The sequence below is a fragment of the Ailuropoda melanoleuca genome, chromosome 4 (assembly GCF_002007445.2).
Source record: "Ailuropoda melanoleuca isolate Jingjing chromosome 4, ASM200744v2, whole genome shotgun sequence".
NCBI classification, from domain to species: Eukaryota; Metazoa; Chordata; class Mammalia; order Carnivora; family Ursidae; genus Ailuropoda; species Ailuropoda melanoleuca.
The window spans coordinates 143,703,338-143,728,730 of NC_048221.1; the positions used below are offsets into that span (position 1 = coordinate 143,703,338).

Genomic DNA, 25,393 nt, shown 5'->3' on the forward strand with positions numbered 1-25,393 from the left:
ACACAGCAGCCCGGCTGCTCGGCCCACCGACAGCCACACAGAGTCCTCAACCCGGCCTCCCCTGAGAGCAGCTGGGGGGCAGCACACTGGGGCCAGCAGAGCCCCCACTACCTGGGACAGGGCTCCACTATAACCCTAGCTGCAGACATCCTGCTGAGAACAAGAAGACATTTAGGACAGGCCACACTCGGTGCCGCACGCCTGAGCTCTAGGGCATCTGCACCAGCTCTGTGGACCTCGGGGCCTCATCTGCTACCAGAACACCAAACAGCACAACCATCACTCCAGGCAGAAAGGACAAAGCCACACAGCCCCGCCTCCATCTATGGCACCAGAATCTGAGCCCAGCACAGGGGGCGTCCCAGGGCTGACTGTGTCACCGCTCAGGCCCCGCCCGCCCTCCCTGAGCCTGCATTCAGATGAGTGAGTGACATATAACCCGGGATGGCACCTGGGGCTCCAGGCGCTGAGCTAGAGGTCAGGCTGGGGCACAGCGGGCAAGCGAAGAAGGTTCTGGGGGGAGGTCAGAGGGGATGGCACTCAGCCAGACGCGGTGCTCAGCTTGAGCTGTTCGGGAAGGCTGGCCATACCTGCTGAGAGAGGAGACCCCTCACTGGGGTGGAAGGCTGGTGTGAGAACGTGGGGACCCTGGCACAGGGCTTTCCAGGTGGCGCCGGGCCTGTCTTTCCCGCTGGGAGCGTGTCTGCTCTCCTGCAGAGATGTGGGGGCCGCAGAGAGGAAGAGATGGTCAGTCTCCCTGAGGGAGGGACACCGGTTGCCCGCTTGGGCTGCCTCAGGCTGTGGATAGAGCCCAGGCCCTCGGTCCTGAGAGGACTTCGGGGTGGTCACTCGCAGGTGCCAGTCCAACCTGCCCAAGTGACCCCCACTGCCGGTGGTCTCCTGACTTGTTCAGGTGTCAGGGTGCGACCCTCCAGGAACAGGGCACAGTGAGAAGGCCCTTCCTGAGAGTGGTCCCAGCTCCTTAGGGACATTTGGGGCAAGTGTCCCTCCTCCTTTCCCATCGTGAGGGCGGCTACTTTGGTTCCTGCAGTCTTCTCTTTTCCAAGCTAAAATCTTCGAATGCTTTGTTAACTTTTTTATCAAGTGACATGGTTCTAGTCCTCTTGCCCTTGGTCACTGTGGAATGTACTGGAGAGTCACTGTTTCTGTCCCTGCAGGAGTCAGGGCACAGGACTGGCTCGTGGCGGGTGGTGCGTTGCTGCAGCCCACGTCCCATCGTGAGAGGAGGTCTGGCCCACAGGCGCCAGCATCTCGGGGCAGCCACGTGTCCCTCCCGTCTTCAGCGTCCATGTGGTTTATCACAGTTTGCTTCTCATCTTGTTTCCGCAGCACATCTTTCTCTCTTCGTTCTGTCTCTAAACTTGCTCTTTCAACGAAGCACGGATGGGAGACACCTTGAACTTCCCGGCGGGGGCCGGGTGTGGGCGGAGCAGGCATCCTTCACTCACAGCCTCCCGGGTGTCCCCTCCACAGACCCATCCTTGCTTCTCCTGGTCCCTGATCTTCAGCAAAGGCTTCCAATAAGCAGTGGGAGTCTCTGGAGGAAACAGTCTCTGGTTTTCTCCCTAAGAGGTTGAGGGGTTGGGCCAAGGGCAGGCTCTGTCTTTGTGGGGTCTCCACCGCAGGACACGTGTGGCCGGGGTGCCGTGCTCACAGGCACTGAGTGTCCGCCCCTACCTCTGGGCCCCCAGGACCTCCAGGAGCTACAGGGTCTTTTGCGGATGCTGTGCTGTTCCTCGGCCCCTTCCTGCTGTCCTCCCCTCCCTCCTGCCTTGTTCTCTCTGTCTGGACTTGGTGTCCCCCGTCTTGAGCACTTGCTGGTTCTCATCTTGTCCTCAGTGTTAACTATGTGCTTGGCAGATTCCGGAACCAGCACCAGGGTCCACTCTTGCAGCTGCAGGGTGTGGGCACTGAGCCCCTCGGCTCTCTGGTCAGCCCCTCATGATCGGAGGGAAACCACACAGTCAGTGGACAGTGTGACTCTTAGAAACGGCTCTGGCTGTGTCCTTGGTACAGAAGTCTAGAGAAATTTCATTTTCCTTTCCTGCTATCCCCTTCACTCTGCCCATTTATGAGACACAAGGGGTCCTTGCAGCTCAGTCACTAAAGATTGCAAGCAGCTGAACAGGCGAGCCCTGTCTGCAAGCACGCATGAGCCCGGCGTGAGCGGCACGCGCCACGGCAGCTTCGTAGGGCAGGAGCTCCTGGTAACAAGGGACGTTTACGAGGAGTCTAGCTGAGTGTGGCAGCACCGGGACCCAAGACAGGGCTGCTCTCCTCTCAGCTCGGCAGCTCTTGGTGCACATGTAAACAGTAGACGCCATCTCTTTGGATTTGTCTCTTTGCCTGTTAAAAAAAAGATATTTGATCAATCTATTTCTAAAAACTTTTGCTAAACTAAGAGTCTCTGAAATCACTTAAAGTGTAACAAAACAGAACAAAACAAGGAGGAAAGGCAGAACCCACAGGAAGAAGGCTAGAACGCCATTGTTTTAAGTGAGCGATGATGGAGCGGAAAATAAACTAAAACATAGTTACAACCAGGCAGTTACAAACGAGAGGATGGGGCGGGAGGCAGGGTGTGGGGGGCAGGAAGGGAGGGACAGAGCCCCAAACGTGAGAGATGACAGAGAGTCCCAGGATCCCGCAGGACGTGACAGTGCAAACGACCGTCCCATCTCTCCTGACTAGAACCGGAAACGCTTTCTCTGAGACAAAAGAGATTCAAAAACCAACAGATCACAAACATGACAAACTGAGGAACCTTAGCAGTAGAACAGGGCCTCCGCTCAACGGGAAACCGTGTGGTCCCAGAGCCTCTCCCTCCCTCCGGCCCGAGCCCTGCCTCGCCTAATGCCCACTCGCATCCGTGAGCCTTAGCAGACCAAGCTGGTGAAAATCACGTAAACCTTCTTCATTTAACTTAAAAGCGGTTTCAAGCCATCTGTGGACAGAGGAGTGGAAAGAATGTCCCCCAGTCCCTGTGGCTTTTATAGCCCAAGCCACTAGCCACGTGGACGCCACGGCACACTCCCACAAGTCCGTGTCTGGCCCAGCAGGCCACTCTGGGCCTCGGTGTCCTCAGCAGGGTGTGGGCTGGGGCGTGCAGGCTGCAGGTAGCGGAAGCTTAGCCACGGGAGGTTCTCGTGGTCACGCCAGGTCATCCGTCTGTCTCAAGTGCAGTCCACCGGGCTCATGATGCTGAGAAAATTGGTGTGGCCAAGCCGGCAGCCTCTGCAGGGAACCCCCTCCCCGACCCCATGCCAGCCCGGTCAGGGACCCTCGGCGATGGGCACAACCAGCGGGCTACGGTCACCCATGCCTTCCCAACCTCAGGGGCCAGGGACGGCGGTGAAACACCACAAGCACAGGCGGGGTGCACATTCTTGCGCGTCTCCCTCCCTCCCCGTGGCCAGAAAGCACCCCTGCCACGGTGCGCACACACACACGTGTCCTTACAAACCCGCTGTCCCTACACACCAGTTACACTGGCTGCCCGAGGGCTCAGTGTGATCGGCAAAGGTGAGTGCCTCCTCGTGGGCCCCGCGCCAGGTCTCTGCATGCCCCGGTGTGCCGCCCGCCCGCCTCCCCAGGGTGCGGCGCGTGGACGCCACGCAGGACAGGACGTTAGAATGCTGGTTTCTGTTGCCTTGGCTCAGCCACACCAGTCACCTTTTGTGTGTTTTTTTTTGCATGGGTCCTCCGAGTCCAATTCCAATTCTGACACCGGCTGCCCCAGTCTCTTGTTTAGCCGCTCCACTGCTGCTGGACGTGCATGTGCTCCGGCAGCAGGTTCCCATGGACACATCCCGTTAAGTGAATGGGACGTCAGGATGTGCTAGGTACGTTCGGCCGCACTGGACAGGAGCCTACTCCTGGATGTACCTGGGACCTCTCAGCGGGCAGCAGTGCGGTGTGGCGGCGAGGGCCCCCGTTAGGCTCCCCTCCGCGGACAAGGAGGCAGCATGACCAATGACTTAGAGCTTAAGATGTGTAGGCTGCATGTGTGGAAACAATGAAACATTGCATGTAGCATGAACAGCAGAGCGGCCGTGGCAGCCCCCGCCTGCAGCTCCATGTTCCCTGGAAAATGGGCCCGGGAGCCATCCAGACTCCACCTCAGCTCTGCGTGGGGCCCTACGGCCCGGCCCTGCCACACTCCCAGGGGATCCCGGGGCCTGAGTCAGGGAAGGACAGAGGGGATTCACATGGCACCTGTTAGGATGGAGGTGACCCGAGGCTGACGGCAGGCATGTGAGCCTCTCAGTCAGCGTGTACACCTGCTAGAAACATCCTGTTTATCAGTGGGTTGTGGATAAGGGAGCCGTCCCCGTGGACTTCACAGTGTGCTGTGTGACCTCTGGGGGCGTGGTTCCTGGGCCTCACAGCACTGACGCAGCTCCTGAACCACACGGACGCCCACCTGCTGCTTCCACACCACACAGCCCCCAGGGTCCAGGGACCAGAGCTCTGAGCGCCAGCCACAGGGTCACGCTCGGCTTTCTTAACTGCCCCGACGCCTGACCTATCCAGAAATGTGATCTCAATCAGCAAAATGAGTTGTTTTTAATCACGTTAAGAGTCCCTTTAAACTCTTTTCATTTGTGGGTTTGTTTTTGAGTGTAATTTAAAAAGAAAAGTGCTGGGAACCAAAAGAAAAGATGATTTTTGCTTCCATGTTACATACATCGGACAGCAAGTCTTCCATCTAAATTCTCCTAATATCAATGTGTTCACTGTCCACTTTGAAATGTGTAGGTTTTCATAAAACTGGAGTGTCCTACACATCCCACATGAAAGCCCCTCTCCTGACACCCAAGGAGAAAGGGAGAGTAGGAGAAACTCTCGGTGTCAGGGGACAAAAACAAGAAGCAAATCCAAAAATGCTCCTCCCAGGACTGCCTCCCAGGGGGGTGGGCACTCAAGGGTAGGAGGCACCCCAGCCAGCCCCCTGGGGGCAAGCAGCGGCCATGCAGGTGGTGCAGCCAGGGGCAGACCCCACCTCTCCCCACACCCCAGAGTGGGCACAGGGCTTCACTCCCCAGCTCAGAGTGTCTGCAGCATGGCTGTGTCACCAGCTCTTTCTGGCGGGAGGCTGGACTGGGGGACACCTGGAAAATACCATGTGCCCGCATGGGGACCTCTGTGTCCAGATGCAAAAAGCTCAAAATAAGTATACTTAACAGTGAATTTTAAAAAAAAAAGAGAGAGAGAGAGAGAAGAAAATTATTGAATGTCTCACAAGTTAAGAAGCGATCTGCAAGATTTTATCTTTCCTTGAGTTTCAGGTAATATATCTAAGAAATTGTGCAGAAGTAATGTATATTGCTTTTAAGTGACCTGATTTCTTTCTATTTGGGGAGAAAATTGCAGAGGTATGCCATAAGAATCAGTATATGTCTTTTCTCCATTAGAAATATCTTTATTTTGCATTCCTCTGAATTTCTTTATTATTTCCCATTTATATGACAAAAATCAAAATAAAGAAATATCTTTTTAGAACCACATCTCTTTAGGCACAAAAAAAAAGTGGTTTTTGAGTGGAACTTTTTGTATAAATGAAGCAAAGACTTATATATGTGGCCTGAATCATTCCCATTTACAAATATATTTTACTATTAGAGACAATGCCTAATTTTATATTTTCACGGTTTCTTTTAAAATTGAGGGCGATAAAAAAAATATCTTTTTTTTTTTAATTTTGTGCTTTACTTACTAAGTTCCCTTGAGATAGAGCTGCCACGGAAGAAGTGAGCAAGAAAACTGTAAAAGGGCCTTCCCATGAAATTCTCCCAAGAACTGGAGTATGTCCCTCTGACATTTGGTATGAGCATTCCAGATCCTCAGTGAGTCCTCTTCCATATATTTTTAGCTACTCTACTCAAATCAGGGCATGTCTGCAAGTCAGCCTTCTAGGGCAGTTTGACGAGGTAGGTCGACTACACAGAGAGTCGGGTGCAGTTCAAACATGCCCACAGTGCTCTCGGCCGCTATTTATAAGATTTTTAAAAATAAGTAATTGACTCTAATCAAGATAAGAGATCATGAGATGCCTCCAGCTAGTTATTCCTCTAAGTTGATTTTGGAGGAGATGAGCTTGGTCTCCCCAGCAGGCCTGCCAGCTCAGACTGAGCCAGACATGAACACCATGAGTCCTGGGCCGGTGCAGTCAGGGTGGGTTGCCTCTCAGTCCTCAGGGCAAGATCATTCCCCAGGAGGTAGACTGTGAGAGGCTGGCCCAAAGGAGTCTGGAGCTTAGCCACCTGGCACCCAGCAAGGATGCCTCGGCAGTGCATTCGGGCCCCCAGAACCCGAGGTGCTCATGACATAAGGCTAACAGGACTGATGCAACACGGGTTGACCGGTCTCAGCTCATGATGTGCAGTGACATGCACTTCAGTGTGGACATCCTTTCAACTGGGAGAAAATGCCCTATTTTAGATGTCTTTCTTAATATAACTGTTTATCAGATCCTCATATTTATTTTCAAAGGAGGGAGGCATGATAGCACATGGAGGAAGCGCTTTAAAGATATTCTTATCAATAATCAATCGACAACACAACCTCAGTCAGTGGATTTAACGATTTCCATTTCTCCCACCCTGTCTCAGGACATTTGTAAATGGGAGAAAACAACACGGTGGTTGATGGTATGTCTTGCTGAGGGACAGATCAGGGACAGGCAAGAAGCAAGGTGGTCTCTTGTCACATTCTTGTCATGTGTGCCAGTGCAAAATCATATGATTTTCATGATTATGTATTTTAATGTATAGACATTAAGTTGTGTTTTGATATTAGGGGATATATCTTACGGCCTCCACGTGGGTGTGATCAGTGACAATTCCTGTATAGGTCCAAGCAGAACGTTTCCTTGGGCGGGAATTAGTCCAGAGAAGCCATGAGCACACAGGACACTCTGGGAGGTTTGGGCTCACAGGTCTCTTTGATGTCTTAGATCAACAAAAGCAACACAAACCCAGTTCACTCCTACTTGAGAAGAGCTAAATCCATGAAATCAGAAATCCAGAAGTTTGTGAATGGTCTTGATTTTTTTTTTTCAGATTTTGCTTGGATTCTTCAAAACTTAACACTGTTTAAAGCATTTTATCATGATTTTCCCATTGCCATTCTTAAATGTCTTTTTAAGACCGAATTTTCCAGCCAGATGATAACATGCACTACCCCAAATTATTTTCTCTTGGTGTTACTTAAACCCCAAGGCAAATGCAAGATCATGGATAAGGCACACGTTTTTTGTCTTGAATATATCCATGAGGCAGCAAGTCTAGCTCTAAGATTATTTGCTCATCATGTGCGTGCCCAAAAGTACCTTTGGAGGGGAAGAGAAGCGATATTTGAGGCAAGTGTTTTATGTCACAGAACTTTGCATCTCTAACCATAGGAACTTAAAATAGACTTGGTGCTATTGTCCCTGGTAACTGCCAGGAAGCGAGGAGGGCGGTGAGGGTCTGGTGTGCTTCCCCGCCACTGCCGAGTCCTTCAGCGCTGAGAACCTGTGCCTGCCTTATGGGGAGTTTCCATGGAAACCCAGTCAATCTCTTCTGCCATTTCAAAACCCAAGCTGTGCGGCACATGGTACTGTCTGATTTTATCCACAGGGGATTTTGATTACCCACATGGGCCTCCCTTCATGGAAAAGATGTGCTCTTAGATGGGTAGATGCAGATCGAATTTTTGTAAATCGATTTTACACCACCCCATTATCAAGGGTCCTGGAGCTGGCTCCATCTGAGAAGCAAAGACCCCTTTTGTTAGGTGAATAATCACTCCTTCATCCACTGACTTCAGAAAATTGTGTTTTTGAGGATTGAGGTTTCTTAAAGCTAGGAAATCTGTATGTAAATCTAAGAGTTTAAAAAAGCCTTAAAGTCTTGAATAGCAACAGAAAAATGACTACGTAGAGCTGATAGGAGAGAGAAACTGTCCTGGGCCGCCTTATGTGGTCCAGAAGCACCACCTAAAGATGAAAGAGCCGAATTACCAGCCCTGACGAAACCAGGAGCGCCGTGTCAGGGGAAGGCAACAAAGAAAGGCAGTGGGCTCCTCTGAGCACACATCCCAAACCCCAGCGATGGTCACGGCCCAGGTCCTGGGCTGCTGTGCTGGGCGTGAGCAGGCGAAGGGGGTGCAGGCAGGAGAGCCACTGTGGCAGGCAAGGAACCGAGTCACATCAGGCAGCCTGCAGGCGGCAGGCCTGGGACTCTGCCCCATCTGCCTGACTTGAAGCCTTGACGAGAAGAGCAAACCTTTTAAGAAAGCGAGAACTCTTTCTGGAAATGTTTTTTTTTTTTTTTCCCCAACACAGTGCAAGCTCTGAAAATGGGCCAAATCAATATTTTGTTTGTTGTTTTCATGGTGATAGAGGACATTTTAAATGCCTCTTTTTTTTTAATCAGATGATGCCTTTGTAAATGGCTTAAACACAAAATCTACTCTGAAAATCTTTCCTTCTCTTTTTTTTATAATTAGTCAAAGCTGATTTTCATCTGCATTAGTTTGGTTATAATGCCTCACTTTAAATCTGAAGAGAATATGTCAACCTCCTACAGCCCTCACCAAAAAAAGGCATATCGAAGAATTTCTACTCATGTTAAAATGAATAAATTTTAAATAAATTTGCACTGAGTGCTTAAATTAGGAAGAGTTTGAGGATTTTTTTTTTAAACAGAAAGCAAGGCCAAGTGTATATTACTGGCTAGCAGGAAGCATTTCTGTTCTTGATCCATTTTCCAAACAGAAACTGGCATGAAGATGAGCTTCTCTTCGATAGAATGATTTTTATTGCTCTCAAATCGTCCTCCCTCTGTGAGCTCTGGGCTGGGGTCTATCCCCACGAGGTGCCGTGTGGGAAATCAGCCCTTGAGGCCAAGTCACTTCGCTCATTGTTTAGAAAGGAATCACTTAGCAATCGGCCGAAGAGTCTTGTGATCAAACTTTAATTGTACATAACCAGCTGTTACTTTAACAAAAATCAGGTCAACAATCCGATTTCGGGCTGTTGCTGTTCTTGAAACACGGATTCCACTTTAAACGCCCCATTGTTCTGCCTCAAACGCCTACTTTAAAAATCCTGGCTCGCAGTGCGCACACCCGTGACGTTTCGCTCCCCGCTTGCCCCTGTCTGCTCTCGCAGCGTGGGCTATAAACTGAGCTCTAAGCTTCGATATGATACAGGAGACGCCAGTGTCCGAACGTACAGAGCTAGTACCCCGGCCCCTTTCTTAGGACGGAAGGAAATGTGCACAGAGTCCGAACACCAGAAACTGTTCACACACGTGTGTGTCGGCACGGGACTCCCCCGGTCCCATCCCTGTGCAGTGCCGAGGGGCGCACAGGGGGCGGGTGAAGCCTGGTCTGGGAGCAAGTTGGCCCCGGCTCGGCATCCCCTGTCCACTGTGGCTCTCTGAGTGGAAATCCCTCAGAAGCGGTACACATTTATTAACTATTCAAAATGTGTGGTTTTTTGTCCTTGCCAGGAACTCAGGTGCTCCCTGGGTAGGGACGGGGTCACAGGGCATGATCCAGGTGTTACTACGAGGTGTAGTGTTGCTTACTAAATCCTTTCATCCTTGGTGGGGTTTGGGGGTTTTTGTTTTTGTTTTTTTTCGAACTTTGTGGAAAAAAGAATCTTTTCTTAATTTTTGTCCTTAATTTTTACATTCCTGGAGGGTACAAGGAAACTAAAATAGCATGCACTGAAATGTCTCCGTGCCACCTGATTGTTCTTGAGACGGCTCATTTAGGAAGTGGCATGAAGGGCAGGAATGAAAAAACTCTTTTTAAAGCACGTTCTGTCGCATTCGGGCAGTGGCAGTGTGGTCGTCAGAACCCAGACGACGTGGCCTCGCTCGGCTGAAGCAGCTGTAGAGCAGATACCGAGGAGTGCTCCCCATACCGCATTGGTCGGGAGACCTGGGCTCCACTCAGGTCAGTTAATGAGGCTTTGAAGGCAGCTCCAACCTACCTGATTGCCCAGTGAAGCCCAGCGCTGCCCTCACGGGGCTCGGGGCCGCCAGTTAGCCCGGCTTGCCTAGAGTCCACTTCACGGGAGCCCAGGGTGGACCACGAGCAGTCTCCCAGGCCTCCGTGCACACCCTTCCACGAACAAACCTTGCTTCGCACGTGGCCGTGGTAGCCGAGCCACCTCAAACTCACATAACGAGAAAGGAAGTTGACAGGAGGTATCTGGAGGGAACAGACTCCGGAGTAGATAGCATCGGGACCAGGATGCTCCAGGGACTGTTGCCACTGAGGCAGGCACTGAAATCCACGATCCTTCCGGAAAGTGCCATTGTGCTTGGAAGGACAGAAGTAGCCCAGGTTGGTATCAGGTGGTGGGTTAGCGGGCACAGGTCCCTGTTCCCAGCCAGGACGCTGCCGGCTCCATTTGTCTCTTCAAGTAGGGAGGTGAAGCGTTCAGGAGTTTGCTTTCTGGATAAAGAAGGGAGTTAATTATTCAGGGGATTTTCTTTCTTTCAAGTAAATTGCGCATTCTGCATTTGTAATTGTAGGTGCCCCACCCCTGGCTGTGATGGCTCCGGGCACATCACCGGGAACTACGCTTCTCACCGGAGGTAAGTGGGGCGCCTGTTCTCTTCTGCCCTTGCCCCGCACCACACGGGCATCAGCCGGCCGTGGCACACGCTGTTTGACCTACAGCTACATACGGTCCAGACACGTGGACCGCAAACCCACACCGTCCTCACGCGGTCTTTCCTTGTACAGCAAGTGCACCTCCCCTGTCGTGCACCGGGCGCCCCCTGCGAGAACAGTTCTCAGGTCATCCCGCGTCAGTCTTTCCAAATTGACAAGTACAGGGAACAGACCCATCACATGCAGAGTATAAGATCCCTGGGCCCATCACTGACCGGCAAATGTTCCGACACGGCTGGGAGTTGGCCTGTCAAATAGGAAGATGTGAGCCACCAGGCTGTCCAGCCGTTCTCGGCAAGTCGCAGAGCCGAAGACGGAGACGCTCTACGGGACACATCGTGCCCCCTGGGCTCCCAAGGAGAAGGGATTGTCTGAAACGCAGCACAGAGATCCCGTCATGTAGGCCAGGCCATGTGTCCAAAGTGAATTGAAACGTTTGGATACATTGTCTCCACAGAAGTGGATCTAGACCTTGGCCAGATGCCCCAGTTTCTTGTCCTGTTCCGTTAGTGGCCACATGTCAGGGCCAAGGCAGGGACAAGGACATTTGTGAACGAGGATCCACCCAACGATGGAAAGCAGTGCTGCACCCCCCAGATGTGGAGACTGAGTTAGACGATGCGTTGCTTGTCAGTCTGAACTTCAGATTATAGAGTGACCGTCCTGAAGTCGATGGGCACTTGCACTAAATGCATCTCCCACAAGAAGAGAAGAGGAGAGACAGAGACAGGAGAGAGGGACGGAGAGAGGGAAAGGGACATAGGGAGGGAGGGAGGGCCCTCAGAGAGAGTGTTAGCTGCAGGCTGCTCACCAGAGGAAGGTGTGTGTCCACCGACCCCACTGAGTGGATCAGTGGGTGGTGTGGGGCATGTGGCTGCCCGTGTGGCCCAGTCCCTGTGGTCAGAGCAGGGGACACTCACTGGCTGCTAGCACAGTTTGGATTGGGACACAGACAGCTCCCGTGGTGGGTTGCTTCCTCGTGGAGCTCCTACCGCAAGCCACGCACTTCTGTGCTCACTGTCCAACCACGTTTGGACCATCTGGCACGCACAGATTCGGGGTGCCCACTAGGAGAACTGAGTCGTGGGGTTGCGGGAGGATCCTTCCTGCTCACCCTCCCCACCAGGGCCGTCCGCCCGGGCACTGCAGTTACTCGGGGTCAGTCTCTGCTTCACCGTGGGGCGTCCTGCACCCTCCAGGCTCCACCCACCAGACGCCAGCAGCACCATCTCCGCCACTCACGATGACCCAAGAAGTCTTTGGACGTCACGGGGCGTTCACGGGGCGTCACGGGGCGTTCACCGGAGCAGCCTTGTCGCGCTGAGCCGGTTGGCCAGGCGGGTCAAGCCTGCCGCATTACGGCGGTGCCAAGCGAGAGTAACCAGACTGTCAGAGCAGCATCGCTGGTTTGGAGTAAATTCAATTCAATTAAAAGCTCCAGTTAAGTATAAAAAGTCAAGCACATTCTATGCTACTCTTTAATTTACCTTGAAAAGAAATGTCTGAGCGTTCACGTGGCCAGAACTTCCCGCGTCAAAACATGAGCAGATGCTGGATGTTTCGTGTCCAACTGTGGCAGGAGCCGTTCACAGGGACCACAGCCCTTGTCCACAATGATCATGAGGATCCTTTCTTGAGCTGGCCCTTCCCCAGGCCGGCTGTTTCCCGCAGGCTTCGGGTGGGCCCCGCCAAGCAGGTGCGGCGGCCGCCCAGTGGGGTCCCGGCCCCCGGGGTCCCAAGGAGCCCCTCACCCCTCTGACCCGTCGTCACTCACACAGCGTGAAGCCCCAGCTGTGCTTTTCAAGAGCCCCACGTGCCTCTGACGCCCCGGGACCGTGTCGGAGCGCAGCGGCGCACGGAGGGTTCCGGGACATCCCCTCCTGACAGCGCATTTGCTGAGCACCTACCACATGCCGCGAGCGTTACTGAGCACTTCGCCTCTCCAGTCTCGCTGCCCTGTGAGAATATGATCTTTGCTCTCGTCTCGTGGAGGAAACCACACAGCAGCCACATCGCACCTGTCGCGGCCTGACCCCTGAGGGCACGTCCGCGTGCTGGGCGCCCCAGACCGTGCCTGCCCCACACAGACAGGTGGCCGAGGGCTGAGTAGGCAGCTAAAGGAAAGGACCAGGCCGTCTCCTGTGGAACCAGGGTCCCAGCCACAACCAGGACACTCCTCGGGCCTCCTCAGCACGGCCGTCCATCCTCACACGGGTCCACCTCTCTTCAGCCAGAGGGTCAGGGACATGGCGCTCCTCTGTCCGCCTCGGCAAGCCCCCCATGCAGCGCTCCGTATGTGCCCGCCTGGGCGCCACCCACGCACCCCACCCCAGCCTTGCCTCCGCCCAGAGGGCAGGGGTTCTGAAGGTGTTGGTGGTGTTTCCGAAACTCATGAGCTCTCAAATCAAGATTCAGACACGCCACGAGCCCCCGCATCAGTGACGGTGAGCCGTGGGACATCTTCTAGGAGACGCCATCATGTGGCGTACAATCACAAGCGTCCTCCGGAATTCCCAGATGAGAGGATCCGAAAGCGCTGCTCGGAGGTGACAGGCTCATCCAGGAGGAGATCAGAGCTGGGCAATGGAAGCAGCAGTAACGGGCACAGCGGCAGTGGGCCGCACGGCTCCCCCCACCCCGGGCCACACGGCTCCCCACTCCGGAGCCAGCAAGGGCCGAGGGCGCACACAGTCCCCGCTGCACGCTCGGGAGAACAGCATGGACAACGGTGAACGAGCACATGGTTCAGGCCCCCACGGAACTCACGGCTTTAGCGGCGCGTGCTAAGTAAATGGATGGCTTCCAGCACAGCACGCGTGACCCAAGGGACAGAGCTCCCGGGCTCCCAGAACTGGCGGAAGGAAGGGCACCCGCGCCCAGGAAGATGTCTTGAACGATGTGCCTTCAAGCAGAGGGACGGAGTGGGGGTGCGGGGGCAGCAGGGCGAGGACGGCCGGTGGTGGCGTGTGCCAGCCGGGGAGCGGGGACAGGCACGGGTGGCACAGCCAGGCCCCGGGAGCCTCGTGCACACGTGGAGGAATTTGGTGGTGAGCCACTGGGAGGTTTGAGCAGAGAGCCTTACTGCAGCCCTGAGTCCACACCAGCCAACGCCAGCCACAGCGTCTCGGAGGGAGAAGGTGGGTCGAGTTTGAAGACACTCAGGGCACGCTGCACAGGCGGCTGCAGGGAGAGGAAGGGAGGGGCACCTGGAGTGTGAGCACCGGCAGGGCGCGCGAGGGCGGGCCGGACACGGACCGCAGATGCCATCTGCCGCGGCTGCACGCGGACTCCGGGGGAGCGTCCCAGGGGCTGCCCGACGCCAGGAGCGCCCGCCGGCCTCAGGTCACGGTGACCTGGGCAAGAGCACTTCTCCGGGCAGAGAGACCAGGAGCCAGACCGCGGCGGGAGCAGCTGCTGAGCAGCCAGAGGTGGGGGAAAAGGACACCCACTTTCCCAGGTTTTACCTCAGAGCGGAGGGCGTCGCTGGAGGGCGAGAACGCCGGCATACCTTGTCTTTCCTGCGCTCCTGCCGGAGGAGACGGGCCGTGCAGGAGGGGTCGGAGCACACGTCTTTGGAGACAGGAGGGGCCGGCTGGGGACCCCGAGCCCAGGGCCCAGGCCCCCAGCACCCGCCCTCTGCCTGTGGGTGCAGCTTCTCACTGGAGAGGAGCCAGGCCGCCCCACAAAGAAGGAAAAATGCCGAGGACGCAGAATGCCGTCCTGGGGAGTGGGAGCCGCGCTTCTGCCCGAGGATGCGCGTGCTCGAAGGGAGCGGGACTGGCCCGGGAAGGGCACTCGGCAAGCCCAGGAACAGCAGCAACATCGGCTGGTGCCCCACCTGGGTTCACAGCCACGCGTCTACGCGGGAGTCTGCGGCCATGTGTCCTGGGCGTCTCAGTGAAAGGCCTACTTTCTGGTTCTTCAGCTCTTTGCAAGGAATCCCGTTCGTTCTGTATATTCTCATGTATAATCTCATACGATACCCTGTTGTCGGCCTGTGTATACGCCCGTCCATATATGAGTACTTTTCTGTTCCAACTGGAAATTTTCCTATAAATAAGTGTGAGCTTCTATTTCCACCCTTTTGACAATTAAATGAAATACTTAGGTCCGACTCCTCTGTACCGTCTGCAGACACACTCAAGTCTGTAGTTCGGCTGAATCCCAGCAGACTACCATGCTCCCCCCAGATGGCAGAGCTCGGGAAAACGGGTCCCCAAGAGAGGCCGAGGCGGTGTGTGTTCTCTTCCTCAATGTGGCCCCTTCTCTGCACCTGGCCGCCTGTCCTCTCTCAGCCAGGCACCCCCAGCCTCTTTCCATGCGGAGGGGCCGCACCCAGAAGGACCCTTCTCCCAGATGTTGTGTTCATGAGGAGAAGCTCTGGCTTCCAGAGAAAGCGGGCTCAGAGCAGGCATCTCAGGAAGGAAGCCGGCTGGCGCGGGCAAAGCAGATGTTTCCTGAAGCTGTGTCCTTTTCGTAGTCTTTCAGGTTGCCCGAGAGCAAAGAAGAGCGGCATCAGGATAGCGCAGAGCAAGGAAGACAAAGAAGACCAGGAGCCCATCAGGTACGCGTGCGGGGTGGGCAGAGAGGAGGGGACGTCAGTCACCCCAAGGTCAGATCTGGAACCAGCACCCCTGCCGGCCACCAAATGCACAGTCGGAACAGCAGGCGGTGTCTCCAGGGACTCTCCACCCAGCTGATGTTCCGAGTAATAGGACCCCGGACGCCTCCCCTAGCCCTGGGTGGGCCCCGGACGCCTCCCCTAGGCCCGGGTGGGCCCCGGACGCCTCCCCTAGCCCTCGGTGGAAAAAGCAGTTCACTGACTGGGAGAGGCAGTTTCACAAACGTCGACGAAGGTATCAGCTGTAACACTGAAAGACAACACTGGCCGACATTCCGGCATTTCGATCGTGTGGCTGCTGTCTGCCTTGTTCTCAGGCAGGCCGTGAGAGCAGTGGGTGCTATGGGCTTCCAGCACATGGGCAAGCCCCTCAGCCCGGCTGCCCGCTCAGCCATTTGACCCAAACTGATCCCCAGAACCCAGGTCCCGAAACTCCCTAAAAGAAACCTGGCGTTGTCTCCCTGAAATGTTAATCTCAGTGTCTTTGGAGAAAAATTTTTGATTAAAACAAAATAAAAATTAATTAAAATAAGAAGTATTAAAATAAATAAACCTTAACAAAGTAAACGGGTACTATCAATTTTGTAGAATGTAAACTTTGCCATTAAAAAGAAAATGCAGAACCCACCGGTCTGGGGCCTGTGAGGAGCACTGATCACACCCACCTTCTCTGACACAACCGTTGGCGCTTGGGGTTGTGCGTCCTCGGCCCCTCGGCAGGTAGCCCGTGGGGGGAGGTTTCAGAAGCAGGGATTAGCCTACCATTGACCTTTAGCGCCCATCAACGAGTTTCCCCTTTATTCCCCCAGATGTACTGGTGGGGTACCATGTGCCAGCACTCTCCAGGAGACTGTGTTAAATACTACGTCTCCTGCTTCGAATCCTCTGTGGCTGGAGGCCATCTGATGGCCTCTGGAGAACACAGCCAAGCAAACCAATGTTTTCTAGCTCTTGAGAAAACCTCGGGTTTATAAAACTATAAAGAATAATCCTGCAATTTCTCCTTGACTTTGCATTCTTCCACCATAAAAGCCGTGATTCTGTCCAAAAGTGGTGTCTTTTAAACAGACACCTGCACCTCACTTGCTACAAGGAACAAATTCTTTTTCACGTGCTGGTGTGCAGCATTGCTCACCCATGCACACGTCCTGCCCCAAACAGCCCTCTCTTCCAGGGTTCCAGGCATTCCCACGACAGGAGATCCCTCGGCTCACCACTAGGTGGTGCTCGCAGAGATTTTTCTCTCTCTTTCCTGGAGTAGAGCGTGAGGGTTTTCCTTGGAGCTGGGTCATTTTGACTTTGCTGGAGGGGCCACCAGGTATATGGCACCAAGACCACAAAGTGTCTCTGCTGCTCCCCAGGTGTCCCGTTCCCGGGTGTGACGGCCAGGGCCACATAACCGGGAAGTACGCCTCCCATCGCAGCGCGTCAGGGTGCCCCTTGGCCGCCAAGAGACAGAAGGACGGGTACCTCAATGGCTCGCAGTTCTCCTGGAAGTCGGTCAAGACAGAGGGCATGTCGTGTCCCACGCCGGGCTGTGATGGGTCGGGGCACGTCAGCGGCAGCTTCCTCACACACCGGAGGTGAGTGGCCCCTGTCCTGGCGCCGTGCCTGGGCAGCCCCGCCAGGAGTGTCCGTCAGCTTCTAACTCGACACCCCCATTTAGAAAGAGAAGGTGGAACACTGCTACCAAACTCATGACCCGTCCCGGCGTGAAGAGGAAAATCCTTGAGTGTGTTTGAGAAGCAAATCTCATTCCCATCCCAGAGTCAGGACAGAGGCCCTTGGAAGTCTTGGGTCAGGACCCACAGAGAGAAGCAGGCTGGAATTCTGCACACACATGAGTATCTGTAGGTTTATTCCTTTGGCGAAAGATGGCAGGCAGGCCCCACATGGGGAAGGAGGATGGTATTTGGCACGGGGCCTCATGCTGCATGCCTGGGCCAAAAATGTATCAGGAAATTTCCAGAGGAGCCAGTCAGCCCATTAATTTTTACTTGCTTACTTTTAGAAGAAATATATGCAGTTCAATTGTCTTAGCAGAAGAAGCCTGTCCATGGAATCAAACGGCACTCGGTGGCTCCCCGTGGAAGGGTTAGGGTGGGCACTGTAGACAAATCACAGAGGTCAGTGGAGTCAGTTGGTCATGGTGTCCCCAGCTGCCAGGAAGCCAGGCTGGGGGGAGAAACACAGCAAAGCCATGTCCGGCACAGAATGAACAAAAGTCAGTTTGCAAACCAGGAGTCATGGGAAGTTCAGGAATATGGCACTGAGCCTTGAAATGTTCCTTGAAAGGAAGGTTAATTTTTAATTGTTAAGGAGATTCCTCCTCAGGTAGAAAACTCAGATGGGATCAGTGAGCCTAAAGAGGACACATGAATTCCTTTCCCTGACCTAATCTCTCGGCTTACAGCTCAAGGCCAGCGGCCCTGGTGTCTCCCGTGAGAGAGATTGCCCGTGAACAGAGGGGCTCCCGCAGCCCCTCGTACGTTCGTGCGCTCAAGGCACACACAGCGCCCTGTCTGTGCTCGAGCAGACCACACTGCTAGTCCTGGGACGGCCCAGGTCCTGGTGTGCAGACACTGACCCCGAGCCCCGGGGTTTGCCACCTGCCCCCAGGGCCAGGAAGACTACCTCTTTTTGCCCAGGCCCCTGGGAGCCTCAGAGGTCCCTGGATGTGACCCATGACACCTGCCCCACACGGGGGCCGCCAGCTGTGCTGCATGAGCCTGAAGCTCTGGTCTTGGCCCCAGGCTCCTGCCCGCACAGGACCTGGGAGGGGGGGACCTGGGAGGGCGTTCAGAGGGCGCTCGAGTCAGAGGCACAACCTTTGGTGGCAGGGCTACACAGACCGATGTTTCCTTTGACTGAAAAGCTGAATCAGAGAGCTGTGAACGTCTGCCTCGATGTGCCTGCAGGCAAGGCTCTGAGCCCAAGGGTGTCGGGGATGGAGCCCCATCTCTTGTAGGGTCTGACTGTGTGTGAAGGAAAACAGGCCAGGGGGTCCGTGGGGGAAGGGGACGAACAGCACTGTGAGCAGAGCCAACTGCATTTTGCTTCCATTGTGGTAAAAAACACATCTTCCCATCTTAACTGTTTTGGGGTGCACAGCTCAGTGACACTGAGGTCACTCACCGTGTTGTGCAGCAACCCCCATCCATCTCCAGAACATTGGCATCTTCCCAAACTGATGCTGTGTCCCCATAAACCCTCGCTCCCACTTCCTCCCCCAGCGCCTGGCGCCCTCCATCCACTTCCTGCTTCTGCACATCAGAGCCCCTCCGGGACCTCCAGTGAGTGGGGTCCTGCAGTGTGTCCTTTGGTGTCTGCTCATCTCACTGGGCATGGTGTCCCCCTGTGTGTGGCGGGTGTCGGAACGTCCTCCTTATATGGCTGAACCACATCCTACTGTTTTCGTTTATGTTGTTGGGCAGGCAAACCGTGATTCCCTGAGGGCGTGAGAACAGTCGTCCGGGGCAAGAACCAGGCCAAGGGTGCAGACATCCGTCCCTTGGAGCCACAGGCCGTGGTCCTCCCAAACGTGTGAGGCCTCAGTTAGGAAGGGCTCCCGGGAAGACCCCATTGGTGCTCTGAGATGCGGGACTCCTACGACCCCCCGGACTGTGGAAACAAAGTGGGTTTAGAATCGGAAGGGAAGACTCCACCGACCCAGAAATTTCCTATTATTCCTCTTTCCCCCAAGCTGTGACAGCTCGTCGGGTGGTAAAGGATAGTGTCTAACGGTGCCAGGATGTAAACAGTAGATGAAGCAACACAGGTCTGGGGCCGCTGGGCCCACCAAGCCGCTGTCCCCAGTTTTCTCCTCAGGGAGGTCACGGCCGCAGGTCAGCCAGGGACAAGGACAGTCGGAGCCACACGACCTCTGCACACCCGCCGTCCACACTGGTTGGGAAACTGTTCTGTTTGTTTTGTTCCTTGGAGGCTGAGGGCCGCACTCTCTACTCTGTAGGGGTGGGTGGGGGGCTCCAGTCCGTATCCTGGGCAGAGCCCCTGGAAAGGACTAGAAAATGCCTTATTTTATCTTAAAGATTGGCTGGGTCTTCCTTAAAAAACAGTGTTTCAAATGAAAAATAAGTCATTCAAACCAAGATACTTTTCATATAAATCAAAGTTCTATTGGACTGTGTTTCTAACACTCCAATAATAAGGAAAATAGAGTTTTGTTTTCTGATTATACGGCACATTTTTATAACTCATACTCTCCATGATAGGGGAATACTTCTCGAGTGTTCAGAAGTGACCGATTCTCCCCACCGGGGCTGCTCCCCATCGTCACTTCTAAGGCCGGCCGAGAGCAGAGCGAATGCTGTCGCCCGAAGCAGCAGCAATGAGGCCTGTCCAGTGACCAGCCACACGTGCCTCCTGGGGGCTGTGCAGAGGGCTCCAGAAAACCCAGTCGGGGACTGCTAGGCAAGGGGACCCAGTGATCCAAACCCGCCTGGGATAGGCCGGAGGGCAGAGGGCAGGTGTCAAAGGGGCGAGCGAGGATATGGCTGGAGGTAGGAGAGATTCGGGGTGGGGCGGACAGTATCCCGCAAGGGCTGGGGCGGGAGGTGCAGCCTGTTATCAGAAAGGAAAAAGCCAGGGACAGAAAGACACTGAAGAGCTGGGCAGACGGGTGGGCAGAGCTTGGGGGAGGTCAGAGCCCAGGCCAGGGGTTGGGGCAGGTGGGTCCGAGAAGCTGCTGCAGAGAGGGGGTGAGTAGGCAGCGGGTGGGCAGTGCGTGGGTCCCGGGAGGGCCCACAGGACCCAGAGCCTGTCCGCCAGCTGCCCAGGGAGCAGCCAGGAGGATATGAGAAAGCAAAGCGGGCAGCAGCCTGGTGCAGCCCTGGGGAAACACTGGGTCATGGGGGTCATTAAGAGGTGGGGGGGCAGAGAGCTGGGAGGGCCAGCTGATGGGGCAGGGGCACCCCACTGCCCAGCCTGTGCCCGCCTGCCCCTCGACCTGGCTGCATCTCCAGGACCGTCCCCTCCCCCCCAGCCCGCTGCTGAGCGCTGTTCTCTCCTCATCCGCACATTTCTCACCTCCCTAATATATTCTTCCCTCCACCTCTCCCTCTGCCCCGAAAAGGCCTCCTCATCCTTCAGCATGTGTGGGGCTCACTGTGCGTGCGCCCACAGCGTTGAACGCACCCTCCTGTGTTAACTCTCTGAGCGTCTGTGGGAGCCCAGAGACACGGGCACCATCATGTGAAAGACTAGAACTCAGCCAGACGAGGGACATGACTGCGTGCAGCATGTCAGTGACAGAGCAGGACTCACACCCAGGTGGCCTGCCTCCTGCCATCCAGGCCTCCTCCTCTGAGGAGGCCTCCCCTCAACCCTCGGTGTATTTAGTTACCTGATGACACAAGCCCCCTTCCCTCTCTGAACCCAGCGGTCCCTGCCCTTCAGGGTCTGTCCTGCTCTGTTGCAAAGATTTCTATCCATGGAACCATTTCCTGGTTCCTGCACACCCACAGCCCGTCACTTGGGCCCCACATACCAGCATTTAAGAAATGCCTCCACACATCAGTGTAAATAGGAAGGACCCCTCTGTTCACTCAGTGCATATGGAGCAGCCTGGCCCCCTCCCAGTGGGAATGCTTCAGCAGGGGGAAAAGTCCTGCGGCAGCAGGCTCTAGACCACAGTCCGGGACCGAGAGGCCTTAGGTAGAAAGGCAGGGCAGAGGGGGAGTGCTCCGCCAGGGTTCCCCCACCCCGCCTGGGGCACAGGTGCAGGAGGCAGCCGCAGGCTGGGGGGGGAGGGGGAGGTCCTTAGCTCTCGCACCTGCTTCTTTGCATGTGGGCACAACACAGAGCCCACCGCCCTCCCATCACCTCCATCTCACTGCCCTGCCGGTAAGATTAGGAAGAGACCACAAAACCAGTCACTAATGCCTACCTTGGAAAATTAATAGTCTTAGAACTAAGTCTTTCATTGGGCTTGACCAAAATGAATTTTTTTTTTCAAAAAGATCATGTCCTGGACCCTCTTAAACGTTCCCACCCAGACCCTACAACCTGATTTACTTTAGTTCCAGTTTCCTTACAGTCCATCACAAATGGGGAGCCCGCCTTTTTCCAGATGTTTATTTTGCCTGTTGCTTGCCAAGAGAAGCGCATTAAAAATAAGTCACCGTCCTGAGAACTTACTCCGTGAGCTACTTTTGAGATCAGTCATCTCACTGGTCTCTGGGGGAGCACTACCAACCACTTCCTTCCCACCCGCCCCACAGGTAGACCCAGGGCACAGCATCACCAAATGCAAGGGATGCTGGGAGATATAGTCCACCTTTGGATGTGGGGGAGATGGAGTCTTTGTAAGCCCAAGACTCTATGTTATCCTGCTTCCGTCGGGTGTTGAGAAGCCATAGTTTGTTTACAAACACATAATCACTGAACTACAGCACCCTGAGATCTGTGTGGTCCCGAATTTAGAGATCAGACAACCAGCACCAAGGCAAGAGGCTCTCCCCTGGGCACACGGCCCATAAGGAGAAAAGCCTGTCCGGCAGGTGTCACTCATGGACCACCTGTATACACCTGCAAGACCCAGCCCAGGACGCCCACAGTACGGGGGCTTGGGGAGGCATCGGGACGAGCACTGCGGCTCACTTGCCCAGTAGGCTGCCTTTGGGCCTCCTGGGGGCATCACCTGCTCTTCTCCAGGCAGAGGGGAAGCAGAGTGGGGCAGGCCTCTCCCACCCCCTCCCCCTGTCCTGGGCCCACCATGGAGATATCCGCCCCTGCAGTGAGTCCTCTCACAGCTGAGACCTTGCGCCTCCCCCCCAGGCCACACGAATGCACAGAGGACCCTCAAGGAGCTTCCAGGTCTGCACTCTAGCCTCTGATGACAAATCCAAATGCCACGGCTTCAGGAAATCTGTGGGTCTACCAACCGTGATCCAAGCAATGGATGAACCCGGGGCCTTGCTTCCCCAGGAGCACCCCCTCTGGACTCTGTGCAGCCCCCTGGTAACCCTGCCCACCCTCCCTGAGCCCTCTCCTCTGGCTTCTGCTGCCGGCTACAAGAGGCGAGGAAACTGGGAGGTCATGGCCGGAGCTCCCCAGACCGTCAGTGGTTTTCTGTCACAAAAGCAGATTGCACGCATCGTGCTTCCCTTCGCGACACAAGAAGAGAGGGCTCCTAAATCCCAGATGTCTTCACCAGAGAAGGAGAGATAGAGGGCTCGGCTGGCCACTCTCCAGAAGGAGTCGCTGCCCTAGAAGGGGGTGATGTTCGTCCAAGGCCAGAGGGCATGCTGGATGGAGATTTGCTGGGCGCCTGTTTCTGGGAAGGGAGCTGGGCCCCCACTCCCCTCAGGCCACCCAGTGGTCGTCTCAGCAGGTGCCCCGTCTGTGGGAAGACGTCTCTGTGCTTCGTTCCTGGCCTGTTCGCTGGACCCAGATTTGTCTTGTTGCCAGAGGAGGCCTGGCAGACAGCTCCCTCCCTGCAGAAGGACTGTCCTTTGTGGGGGACTGGAACTCCCCAAGAAGAGGGGATGCAACGAGATCTTGCTGAGGACATAGTTCTGCTCCTTTGCGGGGGACGCATGTGGGGCTGCGGGGCCTGTGCCCTTGACAAGAGCTGTCCGCACACCCCCCTCCAACACGCGCCCCCAGAAGGAGAGAGCCCACGGTGAAATTTGAGTCTAACTCCTGAGGGTTCACTGCCTCCCGGGTCGCCGTCGTCGTCAGAGCTGTCTCCAGAGGCAGTTGGCCTTACTGATTCCCTAACTGCATGACGAAGCCTTCTGGAGACTTCAATTCACCACCCTTTGCAGGTGGCTGCCGACGGGCCCAGTCCAGACGTGCCCCATGGGGCTGGTCCCCTCTGCACAGCCCGTGCTGACCACTGCCTCCAAAACCGGTTCCTCAGTTATGTGACCCTGTATTTTAATCTCCATGTTTCAATATTTGACGGGAAACATTTGGGAGGGAAAAATCCAACATCTGCCTCAAACCGTGACCCCTGAAGGCCCCGCGAAGAGCTCGAAGGTGAAGGTCGCCTCCACTCACCCTCCTTGGCCTGAGGCAGCAGGGGCGTGCAGTGTGGGGTTCGCTGGGGGAGGTGGGGGGGCTTCGGCACGGAGGCCCGGTCTCATTGTCACAGGAGCTTTCCCCTGGACCCGCGGCGCGCCCGCACCCCGTCTTAATGCTCCGGGGGCCGACAAGCACCCAGCGGCTGTCGGAGGCTCACCTACACGTCAGGCTGTCCTGACCAGCAGCCAGCGCGCTCTGGTGCTCAAAGCACCGCAAGCCCCCGGCTTCAACCGCGCCCGGTTCTACCTCTGCTCACGCACGTCCTGGCCCAGGTGGGCCTCTGCTGGGGTCTCAGCAGGCTGAGAGCAAGGCGTCAACATGTGCGTCCCCTCCTGGAGCTCGCCGTCTGCCTCAAACTCGTTCGGGGTCTTGGCAGGATTCAGGTCCTTGAGGCTCCAGGACTGAGGCCCCGTGTTTGTGCCGGCTGTTGGCTGGGGATTCTTGGCGCTGGAGGCCCCCTCTCCATGTGGCCTCCGACTACCTGAGATGGCAGGAGACGCTCCCCCGTGTCCAGGACTGAGTTGTACGCGGTGTCGCCTGGACACAGGAGCACCCGTGTGCTGGACGCGCCTCCCCACCCAGGGAGGGCTTCACCATGGTGCAGGCACGGGGCAGGAACTCCAGAGCCGCCTTAAAGGAACTCCCACAAACAGATTATTTTGTGCTAGTATCTTTAGAGAAATAAAAATTTTTACAGTCTCTACCTCGAGGAACATAGCCTGTTATAATTGTATAGGGAAGACCAATGAACGAGCAAAAATATTAATATTACAAACTCATTTTTATCTCCAATAAACAGATGAAGAAACTGAACCACACGCACACACGTGCACACGCGCGCACACACACAGCACCAAGACCTCAGGGCACATAGTGGGCACGGCTCAGACTGTACGGCAGAACTTCTCACCCTCAGTCAGCTCTGATCAGCCCTCGATTCGTAAGCAAATCAGAGGTTTTCAGGAATAGAGCAATTTTTTTAAAGATATATTTATTTATTTGAGAGCGAGATATCGAGTAGGAGGAGGGCAGAGGGAGAGGCAAGAGCAGACCCCCCCCCCCCCGCTGAGCAGGAAGCCCGATGCGGGGCTCGATCCCAGCACCCTGGGATCATGACCTGAGCCGAAGGCAGATGCTTCACCGGCTAAAAGCCACCCAGGCGCCCCAGGAATACGGCAATTTTTACAATGTGATTGTGTCATACGGATTCTACAGGTCTGCGTGTTTTCTGCGTGTTTTCTGTGACTGCACGGATTTCCGTCCTTCCTCCACCGTGAGGTGAGAACTCAGCCTGCGGTCCAGCCTCTGCTGCCTGCTCTCTCCGAGGGGGTACTTCCCAGGCCAGGGAGCAGCCCCTGAGGCGTCCTTGCCCGCTGTGCCCCTGCGCCCTGCTAGCTTTCTCCCGGTGCTCCGCACGGTTCCATCCTCGGCAAAGGCGCCGGGACCACCTGAGAGGGAGCCGCGGGCTGGCTGGCGGCCACTCGCGCTCACTGATGTCTCTCGGCGTCGTCTTTAGCCCCTGACTCTGCCGGCCACGAGTGTGTCCTGGGTCTCCGGGGCACCCCCACTCAGCCCTGCCGTCCCACGCCTCTCCCTCCTCCGTCTGGTCCTGACGTCTTTGCCGGCACCCACGGATCTACGCGGTTCTTGCTGCCCCTGGGATTTGGCGTCTCCGAAACACCTCGCCTGTGAGACATGGAAGGCTTTTCCTGATGTTCACGCTGGGAGGTTTGCGGAGGCAGCAGGTGCTGCGTGCTCGGCACTGGCACTGGCTGGCGGCCCTGGCTCCCGCACTCGGGCTCACAGCCCGCAGACACCCCAGGGCCCCCAGGGAGAAGGTTCGCGCTTGCTCTGAGAGTCACCCACACTCCTCGCGCTCCTCTGACAGTCTGTGCCGCTGCCAGCAGTGGGCCGGCCACCGTGGACCCTCACGGCAGACGTGCCGGGCCTGCAGCCACCCTGCCCCAGTGTGGCCGCTCGATGGACGAGGCTGGGAGCCGAGGTCACTGGGCCCACATGCCTTTGTCCCAG

The 25,393-nt window shown here is 55.6% G+C and overlaps 1 protein-coding gene across 1 annotated transcript in view; it reads left to right on the forward strand.

Moving 5' to 3' along the window:
* Window positions 1–25,393, forward strand: part of MYT1L (myelin transcription factor 1 like) — a 435,752-nt gene that overhangs the window by 390,022 nt on the left and 20,337 nt on the right. Inside the window, exons 19-21 of the mRNA XM_034659976.1 lie at window positions 10,554–10,616; window positions 15,176–15,259; window positions 16,678–16,899. Coding sequence (XP_034515867.1) covers window positions 10,554–10,616; window positions 15,176–15,259; window positions 16,678–16,899 — 369 coding nt within the window. The remainder of the gene's footprint in view (window positions 1–10,553; window positions 10,617–15,175; window positions 15,260–16,677; window positions 16,900–25,393) is intronic.